At 41.2% G+C, this 13,151-nt stretch overlaps 1 protein-coding gene across 1 annotated transcript in view; it reads right to left on the bottom strand.

Moving 5' to 3' along the window:
• ARHGAP28 (Rho GTPase activating protein 28) overlaps positions 1-9,988 on the bottom strand; it is a 73,851-nt gene extending 63,863 nt beyond the window's left edge. Inside the window, exon 1 of the mRNA XM_013942744.2 lies at positions 9,713-9,988. Within this exon, the coding sequence (XP_013798198.2) occupies positions 9,713-9,843 (131 nt within the window). The 5' untranslated portion in view covers positions 9,844-9,988. The remainder of the gene's footprint in view (positions 1-9,712) is intronic.
• Positions 9,989-13,151: the final 3,163 nt, after the last annotated feature.

The raw sequence follows: 13,151 nt of genomic DNA, 5'->3' as shown, positions 1-13,151 counted from the left end.
TATTCCTCTTGGCCTATAATATATATTTTCAATAGGTCTTAGAATACAGGCATTACAACTGGGCTTTGCATACTCACAGACCACAAATTTCATTGTCCCGTCTCTGACAGTGACCAAAAAAGTACCAGGAATTAGATATAAGACAATATGCCTCCTTCTTGCTTCAGTAAGTCTCCATGTAAGTAGGAGAAGTTTACTCTGAAAAATACTACTTACTTTATCTTCTAGAATTCTTGGTAGCACTAACTCTTTTAATTATAGGCATCTTCACTACCCACATGAATATCAAACTCCATATTTGAATCTGGAAAGAGAAAATTGGCCTCCCAGGACATCCTATGACAATAAATTCCTTTACAAATGGACAATTACTTATAACTACAGTGACTCATTGGTGCATGACACATGAATAATTAATTGCAGACTTACTTGTGCTCAGTATAGACTAAGACAACTTGGTTTGGCTTGCTCAGTCTTACTGCATTGCTGAGTGTGTCATAGTTAACTTCAGGCCTGGATTGGCAAAGTCTTTTAAAAAAATCAACCGTTAAAAACAGCTATAAGAGCTGGAGTCCATTAAGGATAAAACACATCCTAACCACACAAAACAGCTGCAGAGGCGATGCTCCTCCCCAAAATCTGTGGGGTACTTCCTAAACACAGAACATGGGGTCCTGTATCCTGAAAAAAGCTGTTCAAAAATGGACATATTGTGTTCATTTGTTTGTTTATTTTTAATTGCCACACACTGTTGGAGGCAACAGATGGCTTGAAGAAAAGTGCTTAAAGAAAACTCCAGTTAATTTTTGACTTTATGGGCTAGTAATTCCAAAGTTTGCCATATATTCTGTGAATTGCCAATGAAACATGGATAGCCTTAAGTTTCATTCTCCAGCTATGGATTTGTGCATAATTTGTACACACACACATGCACATATAAGTATTAATCAGTACTTCTAGAAACTTGACATTTCCAGTAATATTATTCTTAAAAAATCTCATAACCAATTGCTTTTACCAACTGAAAAAGAGAAGGAGGGAAGGAAGGTATGAGGAAAAGAAGGCAGTAGGTAAGAAAGGAGAGAAGGAAGGTAGGAATGAAGGAAAGAAAACAAAAGTCGGGCAGCAGTAAAGGATTACAGCACATCATTGGGGATTATAGTGAAACGCATCATCTGAGTGGAAGATTTAAGAAGGATCCTACACAATTGTTCCAATAAGAGACTAAAGACTGCCACATATTAAAAAGACCTCTCTCCTGTGCTTGTCCAGCTGTCCCTGCTTCCTTCTGCCCACCCTGTCTCCAAAAGCGAGCACTTTCAATGAGAAATCCTGCTGCAATCAGAGTACAAAGGCTTCCCTTGTCTCTGTCCATCAGGGCAAGTTTGCTGTTTCCTTTCACTTCCTTGCACATGCATGGCCTGGGCACCATCTGGTCCAGAAATGGCTGAGGACAGCCAAGCCTGCAAAACATCTTCAGAGAATGCCCCAGGCTTCCCCGCTTCACGTTTCACCTGTAACTACAGCAAGGATTCATCTCAGTTATGTCCAGATAAATATTTAGAACTTGAGTTTTCAATGTATTTGAATAATAGGGGAAGACATTGCAAAAGAAAGACAGGCCAAGTTAATGAAGACTTCATATTGGTGCCTTATTCAGCAAGAATCCTATGACATAGTAAGTCAGCCAGAGCTGAGACAAGGGACAATCTCATCAGAATAGCCCATGCTCTATAAGCAAAAATATAAACAACAAATCTGATTTCTGGTAGCTTGATCCCCTTGCCAGTGGATTCAGAGGTAAAACTTCCATTAGCTGCAGTGGTAAAATGACTCAGTGTTACTTCACATGTGCACATCACCTAAGTATGCATTAAATTGATGCACGTGTATGAGTGAGACACATACCCCATTCGATTTTCCACTCCAGGATTTATTATGGACTAATTATTAAACTAGAAAAGACATAGCATTTCATGTTAAGATTGAATACCACAACTATTCAGTTCTTGCTCTCATTCTAATATTAACTTTAAAAAGGATCTGACTTTCTCACTTTTAAATTCCTTCCTGACCATTAGGCACAATCATCACTTGGCCAGAAAATAAACCTAGACGATATTTTGTTCTTAGCTTTTATTGGCCAGAGGAAGAGAAACTGAAGTGTAGGAGGCTTTCCAGCACCTCCCCTAGAGTCTGCATAGACAAACCCAGAGTCTGTATATCTGCAGACTCACTGATGTCTGTAGTGAAGTGGTTAGTCAGGAACATATTACTTAGTGAGTCAAATTCAGGCCTGGTGTAAATTTGTTATTCCCTCCCCAAATCTGTCTATTGGGAAGCTAGTACTTTTCTGATTAGCTGCAGTAAAATATGAGGACTTACAGCTCTAGAGCTTCTTCCATCTTGGGTAGCAACTGTGAGAGTGACCTGATGTTTGATGTCCTAAGGTTTGGCCCACAAATGTTTAAAACACGTTTCCCCAGCTTGCCTCTTGCTTTACTTATGTTTTGGCTGTAAATGATGTCAACCCAGTTGGACTTCTGCATCTGATATCATTTTTCAGCATATACTCCCTTCTGTCTCTCTGCATGGGTAGGGATCTCCTACTCTGAACAAAAAGTCTTATGCTCATTATTTTGCTCATTAGAGCAAATTTGCTCAAATTTGCTCATCAGAGCATATTTGCTCTGAGCAACTTCTACGGAAAGAGGTGTTATAACTAGCTTAATCCTCAAATGGAAATGCAATAATGGCAACACTTAGTAGCAGAGTGTTCTGTCTCTCCTTTTTTTAGTCTTTTTTCTGTCTAAACATCCAGTATATGTCCATCCTAACCTGGATGATTTCACATGTCTGAAAATCCCTCAGGCTCACAGTAGTTAAGTGTTACACATAGCATCCCAAACATGAAAACACAATTGTCTTCAAAAATGAACATGCTGATAGTGGGCTTTCTACTGCAGTCTCTTTCCTCGAAGACCAGAGGCTCTGTAGATGTCTGGAAGGTTAACGGGTACAGACAGGGGAAGAAATGAATTATAGAGCTGAGGGACCCCCTCACTGAGCATTAGTCTCCTTTGCATTGCTTACAAGAGAATGCCAGCTGGAGCACTTCTGCTGACCTTGGCTAAAATAGTGCTTCAGGATAATGGGAAATCTTTTTGCAACAACCTGTCTTTTAGACCGTTTCAGTTTTTGACATGAAAATCACCACCTTAAATACCATTTGGGTTCCAGTGCTAGCCCATGTCTCTGGTACAACTTCAGTGCCAATTGTAAATGGTTTTGCCACAGCACATCCTCTGGGGGATGTTTTCTCACTCCAAATCCTTTTATTTGCAGATGAAGAGGGGAATCAGGTCATATATCTCTGAAGGAGAGCTAGAAAGGTGAACTTCTCTCCTCTCCTCTGTCTTCATTTGCTGCCATTGTCCCTCTTCCTCCCAACCCCTTGCTTTTTATTCTTTCTGCCTCTCTGTGGAGTCCCTGGCATACGCAGCAGGACTTGGAGGACCTCTGTGCATGCTGCTGTGATGGGGCCCACTCCACGGAGAGAGAAAAAAGGAGGAAGAAAAACAGGCCAGCTGCCTAGAGAAGATGACTGGCTTCAGTTGCCAGCTTGGGCCAAGGCCCTGGCAATTCTTCTCCAAGTTTCCTTCCTGTGCTTTTTTAAGGAGCTCGTCACCACGGTGTCTGAAAGGCTGCATGTAGCATGGTCCCACCCCTATGGCCACTGTGCTGCCTGCCAGCCTCGCTCCACCATGCTGCCTCACCACCTGGAGCAAAATGCTGCAGTAGGCCAAATGCTGGGCTGGTGCTGCGGTTAGCCAAAATCCAGGACATTAACTTGATCATTTGCTATGGATCCTCAACACTATTTCAGGATGCGATTCTATATTTGTACAGTGCTAACCAAATGCTTTTCAGATACCAACTTCACCAGAACTTTTTTACTAGTATTCCATAATTATATCTTGCGGTTCCCTTTCGTCTGCACATTTTCCACACATTTACACTGAATCATTTTGATCTGTGCAAAACCAGCACTGCACAGTTCTTGATTCCTGGCTGTTTGCTATGCCCACTCTCAGTGTGCCAGATGCAACCTGAAGGTGTCTGTACAGGGCAAATAGGGCTTTCAGGTCTTGTGTTTTTACAGGCAGCTCCAACCCTCGTGTAATCAGAGATAAGTGACTTAGCTGAAAGTGAATATGGCAGCTGGCTAAATGCTCAACCAAACAAAATGATCAAAGGGACAGTGCCAGATGTTTTCCATCAGCTCTGCATATGGAGGTACCAGGGAGAGCAGCAGGCGCACCAAACTAAAAAGAAACCAGAGAAGCCAAATCTAGTTTAACCATAACATGAAGAACTGGCTATAAATACTACATTCCTCTGTGAGGCTCCCAGAGGACATTCTGTAGGTATTTCTAAAGCTTGCAGGAAAAGTGTGTCGACTATTGTCTGACTTATTTATACGCATCCTTCTGCTAAATGTTTGGTGAAGAATTATCATTCTTAGCATCTATATGAAAGATATAGTTTTAAAACCATATTTTAGGAAGCTGATAGGAATTCTAAAATGCCTTTGTTTTTCCACAAAATGTACTTTTTTGCCCAACCTGTGCCAATATAATATTTTCCTGGAACTACTGTTTTCTTCTTTTAGTGTGTTTTAAATTCTAATTTCATATGTTTGGAGACCAAGCTCCTGCAAGAGGCTCAAATCATTTCAAGATTTGCTGTGGAAAAGGAGCCAGCTTTTTATTTTTGTCTTCTGGGGAAGTTTACGGTAGAGCAAGATAAACATCCAAAATAGTTAAGGTTGTTTATCCTGCATCACTTAGAAGACATTCTTGACATCACTCGTATACAACTGAGCAGGGGAGCTGCTAAATCAGTGCTGACAGAAATTAAGCGCAGCTTGCCCAGCCTCAGGGCATACAGACCTTCCTTACTGCAGTGTGATATAATCTGCTTCTGTTGGGATGAAACTTGAACTGCTCATATGGCGCCTCTTGTTGCAAGCCAAATTTTGGAGTGTATGAGGCTATTCCTTCAGTTTTATTCTTTCCAGAGACACAGTCGTCATTTCAGGACACTTTACCTCACCCTTACATACCCCTGTAGTATCTGGGAGCTAGCAAGGGGGGGATAAATATTGCAAAAGGATCTGCTGTCCTGCTTGTCCACGGTAATGGCTTTACTATAGGCCCCAAGTGTGCGTGTATTAGACTTGCTGAGCAGGGATCCCGGCAGGTAATTTGAGACAACACAGAAACTTCAAAAGTTCTTCCTGTCCTTTTTTGACTCTACAGACTCTACAGTCATCCCCTGACAGCAGGAGGAGGGAGACATGGTGAATGTGCAGCAGAAAGGCATTTCCCTGAAACAACAGAAACTGCCCAGACTTTTACTTGACTATCAGACAAAATAAGAAGGGGTGCTGACTGCATTGGTAGGGTTGCTGAAGTCCACTTTGTCCTTTACCTACATAGCATGCTCATAGCTTTGGTGACACACATTCCTTTCTTTGGGCGATTATTAATTATAAAGATGTTTATTCCCTGTATAAACAGCTTGAGGTGCTCCTTAGAAGATGCTCCAAATCCGTTCTGCGGGAACAAAGGCTGTGAACATGCCTTTTCTTTGCTCTGATTCTGATCTCATGTACTGTTATACGCACATTTATTTATACAGGCTTAAGCTCCTCGTTGCAGTGGAAATACTTGTGATTTACAGTGCAGGATGAGTTCTTTGCTCATAGACATGTTAGTAACAAATGGACTGAGGAATTCACTAACTCTCATACTTGAGTCAAAAGAAAGCTTGAGCATGACTCACTGAGGAATGCTTTGTACTCCCCTAATTGCATAATTACCTTAGAGAGCTTACTGGCCATTTGACACGGGGGTCATTCCTGTTTCCTCTGAGTGCAGGGAGCCCTAGCTTCTCACTGGATGCAAGCAGGACAAAAGGGAGATGTGAGGAAGATGTATGGCCGTAGCCCCATTTTCCTGTATATAATCTAGGAGCAGTACTTGTGCACAGCTCATTCTCAGAAGGGAGGCTGGAAGAGCTGACTTTCACTAAACCTGAATCAGTTGTACTAGGATATTGTCTGTATTGAAAGGGATAATGTGATTTTCTGGGCAGTTTGGCACTGGTACTTGTGACTTCTGAATTCTAATAAATGTGATAAAAAATAGTGAAGGAAAGGCTACAAGCATAGGAACCTTTCTCGCTGTTCTCAATTAGACTAACTATAGGACTAACTGCTAATGAAAGAAAAAAAGATCTCAATATCTTGTTCTCAAAAGCAATAAGTGAAAAAGCTATGAATAATATAAATAATGTAAACAATTGTGGTGATGTAAAGCAGATGACAAGCAAAGTGAAGGGACCTAAATATCCCATGAGCAAAACAGAAGATGAAGTTGTTAGTTGCATTATGCTAGAATGTGAGAAATAAAGGAAGATTTGGCTGCTGAATTCTCCTGGACCTCTAGCAATCTCAGCATGAAGTTTTCAGCACTGACCCCATGTGTGCAACTGGTAAAGCAAGTAAGTCTGTAGAAGGAACAAAAAGAGCAAGATAGAAATGAATGATAAAGATAGCTGGGGAGGAGATATTTAAGCATAGCTATCCTAAATCCCCTTAATATTCTTTTATTCTGGAGAATGACAGGAATTTGTTGTTCCTTTTCTTAACTTTTTAATGTTAAGAGCATACGTTAAGAACATCTTTATGTTATCCAGCAGTGCAAAATTTGTAAGCCACTTTGGAACCCAGAATCTTCCCTTTGCAGATTAGTGACTGTATTACCATGGAGTCAAGCTTTCATCCAGCCCTCGCCTTCTTTACACCAACGCATTTAACGTCCTTGCCTGCACAGTGACCTCTCTTCCATTTGAAGCATCTAAAGTACCTTTTCTCCTGTCCCCCTGACAGCCCCATGGCTCAGTATCACCCAACCTATAGCCAGACAGTTATGACAGTCTCCCCCATTGGGTTCATGAATGAAAATACTTGTGGTTGCTACATTTTGTGCTGAAGTCAATGCTGTCCATGTATGTTTTAGATGTGCTCACAGGATGCCTGCCTGCTTGGCCCTTCAAGGAATGTAGACATGAATCCAACTGGTCTGGTACATGAAACAAGTGCCAAAATTCTCTGTGCAGGCCAGACAGAGACCATCCTGAGCACGAAACAGAACTCTAAATAGCTGAGTAACTTTGTTAGTGCACACTGGTGCTCATGGACTTCTCCACTGCCTGCATGGGTTGGTGAGATTTTTTAAGATTTCTCACCTAAATCTTTTCTATTTTTTTAATAGAGCCTTTCTAATTGGGAGAAACAGAGCATTTTAATACAGTCTGAGACTGCATTAGCTTCTCCTTCCTGTGAGAAACCTCTGCTTAGAAGGTTTCCAAGGTGAAAGTGTCTGCAAGAGAAAACATGGCTGGGAGAGACTCATGTGCAAGCCTGGCTTTGGGAAGAGGAGTTGTTCTTCTGATATAAACGGAGCATCACTCCGAAGCAAGAAGAAGGGAGGTTATAGTAATGAAAGATCTGGATTCCTAAGCTGATAGGTAGTTGAGCAATAATTTACCAAGTCAAATGCTAATACCCAAGACTCTGATTCTGTTCTCACAGATCTGTATCTGAAGTACTGGCTTCATTAGAGCTACATCTACCTAAAACCGACAGAACTCAGAGGAAAGTCAGGCTCTGGGTCCTAATTGTTATTGTTATCAAACAAGCAATATGTGACACCTTTGTTTGTTGTATACCTTTTCAAATTGTTGTCCTACAGAGTCAAGGAATTAGAATACTGTAATGAGGGCGTTTGCAGTAGGGTTCAAGGAACACCAGACAGAGTCTACAGCAAAGCTTCTTGCATTAGCATGGCGGCAGAGGAAGCTGTACAGAAAATGCAGTCCAGGAAAGAATTCTTAGAAGATGAAGTAGGGATTAAGCTAGAGCCTATTTTACCATTTGCTGAAACATTCAGTGCATTTGCCTTCCTGGATTCTGCATTCCAGAGGACTGCATGCTGAGTTAATAAAATCCCTCTGTTGAACAGGCTTTGGAAACTCAGATAGTTACTGACTGCCCATATGGCAGAATTTGGCCATTGCTATTGGACAGCTGCAGGAAGTTAAAGACAAGAAAGGGGAGACAGCACCAAAGTCTTAGGCACACACAGACATGTAGGGAGACACATGGCTTTGTCTCATGGCAGGAGCTTCCAAAGTACGTTCCTCATCAAAATGCCAGGATCCTCTTTTATTTTTTTCTTTCAGGAACTGCAATTTGCACTTCTGCTTTTCTTAGGTGACGTGTATGTGATTTAAGCCTTCATACATTTTGGGCTTAAGTTTCAAGCCCATTTTAAAGCAATTAGCACACCTACAAGAAAAATAGCAAAACACCATGTTTCCTTTGCTCACAGACATAAAAGGAAATTCAGTTAAACATTCTTCCCTGGGGAAGAAATGACATGTTCCCCAGTAACCCAATGCCAAACCATTACTCTTATTTGAGTAACAAATCCCATTCTTACTGTGTCTAAAAGCCCAGACTGTGTGTTTCTTTTCTTAACATGAAATTGTGTATTTTGGTACTGCTCTCAAATAACAGTTTAGCAGAACAAAGGAGTAATCTTTATGAGACAGCCAGGGAAATACACAAAGAACAGGAAGATGCAGCTAACCTAAATAATGACACTGAAAATAAAATAACCATTGGCTTACAAATAAACAATATGAAGTAAATATCATTATATTTATTAATATATTTATTATCAGGAGTCACAGACTTAATTCCTATTTAATTCCTATTTCCTCAGTCTATAGTTCTAATTTTTTTCAGTCAAGCCACAAAATAACATTTTCTAGTTTCCCCAACTTTTTGTAGTATGATTTTTTTTAACAGTATGAATAGTATGAATGTGTGTTTAAGAGAAAGGTCAGATTTCCTAAAACAATAAAATTGCCTAAACTGCTGTTTTTTAACTGTGGAAATACATGAATTCTTGCAGAGCAGGGAAGTAAACATACACACAACTGCATTAATTAAGACAATATTTAATTTCTTGCAACACAAAGGAATTTTCTTATTTAGACTAAGTCTTTAAGGATACAGTCTCCCAGTGTGTGTATGTGAGGGTGCAAAGTAGCAACTGCAATTTCACAGAAAAGGAAGGGCTGGTTCTTGACCTGGGGGATGAATGGGGAAGGAATTAAAATGAATAATCATCTAAAGCAAAACCAGAATCAATTTTCTGAAAATTAGTCTCAGTCACTTCAGCCTTTCTCAGTTTCTGTAACACAGTTTTGAATGACCTGAGCAAAAGCCTGATTCATGTCTTTTTTTCCTAGGGATTGTCTTGTTGAGAATCTTGGTTAGGGAGCTAACTTGATCTGTTGACTTATACGATTTGAAACAAGCACTTGAATTTTCCTCTCCTAAGCATGACCAGCAGCACCGGGTGAATCACTTCCCTGATGGAGGCAAGTAATGTGTAAGAGTAAAGTGCTTATGAAGTGGCCAAGTGATAGGAAAACTCTTTCAAACTGCCTAGCAGAATAGCAGAACATACAGTACAAAAAAAACAAACAAAAACAAAACCCAAATTAAAAAAACCACAAGCAACCCAGGCAAAACATGAGGGCACGGTACCAGTTACAATTCTTCGGGCTTTACCTGCTGGTGGGCGAATGGCTGGAGGGGATCTCTTGCCCAAAGCTCTGCTCCATGCCTGGCATCCTAGCGGGGCTGTGGGGATGGTAGGCGGTCAAGACCACGCTGCCTGACTCCTTTATCTCCATTATCATAGGCACATGCCTCCCAGAGCGCCGGTGACGGAGTCGGCTCCCGGCGCTGCCTCGCCTGGGAGCGTGAGCGAGCCCGTCACCAACGTGAACGCATGGCCTTCGTCTGTAATAGCCTCTCGTTTGCTGCAAGCAGAGCTGTGCAACTCCGCCGCAGCTCTTCTCCCCGTCAGGAAAGCTGATTAGCATATATTCAAAAACACCGCCCACAAAACAACCCATGGGGAAGTTACTATGTTCCTAGGAAACTAGAAACCTGAGATAATCCTGCATGGCACAGAGCTACCGCAGGGGAAAACCTCTTGCTTTGTTTCTTTTTATGAACCAATTCCTTAATATTCCTTGTGCTCCTAAAATAGGCACGACTAAGTTATTTGTCAGTTAAGCAACAGGAAGAAGAGGGCACTACTCAAACATAAGATGTGGTTTGGCAGAGCAGGGAATGACATTTATAGTGCTCACAGGAGAGATCCAGAAACTAAGTAGGCTGTGCTCTATTTAAATAATCAGGGAACAGTAACCTTGATTTCCTGTATACCAGATCATTTCTGTGGCAAAGAAAGAACTGCATTTGCTTTCTCCTGAAAACTTTCATCTAGCATTGCTGTGTACAAAATTAGAAAGGCACTGGGAAAAGAGTAAATTCTTTTCACGACAGCGTGTGTCAGTTTGGAGTCAGTTTGGAGCAGTTCCATCAACAAATATACTCCAAAATGTTTGATATTTTTATATTTACACATGATTTTTGTAAGATAATTACATGTTTTCACTCAAAAGAAACAAACAAATCCGGGTCCAGTTCTGGACTAACGTCCAGAGAAAACTCTGCAGACAAAATGAGAAAACTTGCACAGCCTTTCCTTTTCCCCTCCTGCTTCTTTAGTGTTAGCATTTTTTTGAAAGTAAATGTCGCTGATAAATGACTATTCCTCAGAGCTGTTGTCCTGCTTATGAATCAATAGTAGGATGTCCCTTATTTTACTCTGTGACTCCACATGCTGCTTTTCGGCCTCAGTTCTCTAAGCACCTGGCGACCACGGAGATGAAACACCAGCCTCTGCACTTATTTTTCACAGCTGCTAACAGCGCTCCCAGCACAGGTACAGTGTAAAACACCTGCCAGGGTCTTCTTTCATACCCCCTTTAGAGAAGGTGTTCTTGCTAGCACTCCCATACAGCTGCCTAACTTACACTGTAAGTCGCTTCAGCTAGGGAAGCAGTCCAGGTTTGAAGGACATAAAAATGGTTCAGACCAGCTAATCTCCACTTTTCCCCAGAGCTCTGTGTCCTGCCGACAGGGGCATGGCTGTTTCAGTCAAATATGTTGCTGTGACTCATGTAGGCAGTGCCTAGAGTTAATTTTAAATCAGCCAGTGTAGGACACTGATAACAGTACACTTGGCAGCACTTCTTGCTGTACTCACCCAGGAAGCATAAATATTTGAACGTGCAGATCCTCTAGTCTTGCTCTTGCTGCACTGTTAACATGTCCTGGATTAAATATTTTAAAGCCAGCTTGCACAGGATAAAATCATGGTTGCTTCCCCTGCAGTGTGGAGGCCCTCTTGGAGTCATAGTGCAGACACGTAAATAGGCTAGAAATGAAGACAGCTCTGAGCAAACTCTGGAAGCTTTGCCAATGCTGGTGGCAGCAGGACTATATCCTGAGGTGTCACTGATGAGGACTACAGCAAGTGCAATAATCAGTGAAGACCTCATTTGCTCTGTGATTACTGGGCTATTAAGAAGAGGGAGAAGATCCAAAAAATTAGGATAGAAGCCTTCATGAATCTCATATGCAAGCTCTGGAGCACTGACTGAACACTGAGATGGTGCTGGCTGGCTGGATGTCCAGGGATGCAGCTGATGTAGTATTTTCCTCTTCCTACCTTGGCTTCAAGTTCCATTCCTGGACCAGGAGGTGGGAACTCCACTTCTTTGACCCAGGGTTTGGGGGGATTAGCTTGCTGACACCTTTTTAAAGGCATTCTCCACAATTCACTTCAAGAAACTAAACATGCAAGGAAACACATAGCAGGAGGCAACAAACACCATCAGGAATGGAGTAGGCATCTTTAAGGAGATCAGACTGAGAACCAAGTATTGGCTGCAACTCCAGAAAAATCTCTTTCCTCTCTCCTTCCTAGCTTCATAACACTAGGCTTTCTCCAGTAACAACAGACAACAGGATGGTTATGTGCTTTAGGCTATGAGTAGGCAAAAGCCCACACTAGAATTTTAGCATTGTTTCTATTTCCTTTCTTGCCACAATAAAAAAATTCAATATGACTTAGAAAGGAATATAGCTACTCTCTCAATAGTAAAATATATAAAAAAGTAGGCTCACATTTATTAAACGGGATTTTCTCTCTAAGAAAAATAAACATGGAAGAATTTACTTGGAGATTTAAAGTGCTGGTGCACAAACTGGATGCTTGAATGGAAATGTCAGACTGTCTGGCATAAGTACAAATAGATATTTTGAAAATTAATCAGCCAATATACATATATCAAACTGAGAGCTAAAAATGTTTATGGGCATAATGGCTCTTGGGGTTAGATGAATGCATATTACTGAAAACACTAAAAATGATGCTAAATCAACTAGAGAGGCACATCAGCCATTAAACAAAGTTTTAACTGGACTAGTAATACAGCCCTAAGAAAAGTGTACAAAGCAAAGTGGGCCAGCTTCCTCCTTCAGTTATATCAGTGCAGTTCTGTTAGTTAAAGGAGAATTTATTTCCCTGGCTTCTGAAAAGACAAATAGGGAAATATATCAATCCAACAAGCTTGTGTTTCTACAGGATCCACTTAAATACAGTATCTTGGAATACTCAGGACAGCGATATTCCTGGTTTTTTCAGGTGGTTAATAGCTCCATATGGCTTTCAGATACTATGAAAGTACCAGCCTGGTGAGAAATAATATTGTGAGGACTTCTTTTAGTGGCAACCACTAAAGTGAAGCTACAGCTCTCCCCCTCCCCCCCTCTCTGTCCCCCCAAAAAGAAAAAAAAAAGAATCTATTGGGTTTGGCAGGGCCATATCAGGCTATATGAGGTAAGTAAGGGCCTTGTGCTTTCAATTTTTATATTGTGTCCAGGCCAGGGTGACTGCTTTGCACTTTCAAAAGTTTGGCAAAATACTCAGATCAGTGGGCTCAGCTTTTGAGAACTTGGACTGAAAATCTTGGTTAAGGCCCACCTCAGTGGGAACATACTTGTATGATCAAGCCTGCAGCTTTTCTGAAAGAAGAATCTCTGTGACAGTCCTATACAAGAAATATAAGCACGCAGAAAGTCACTAGCT

This window comes from Apteryx mantelli, chromosome 2, assembly GCF_036417845.1.
Source record: "Apteryx mantelli isolate bAptMan1 chromosome 2, bAptMan1.hap1, whole genome shotgun sequence".
NCBI lineage: Eukaryota > Metazoa > Chordata > Aves > Apterygiformes > Apterygidae > Apteryx > Apteryx mantelli.
This window is presented reverse-complemented; position numbering and strand designations above follow the sequence as displayed.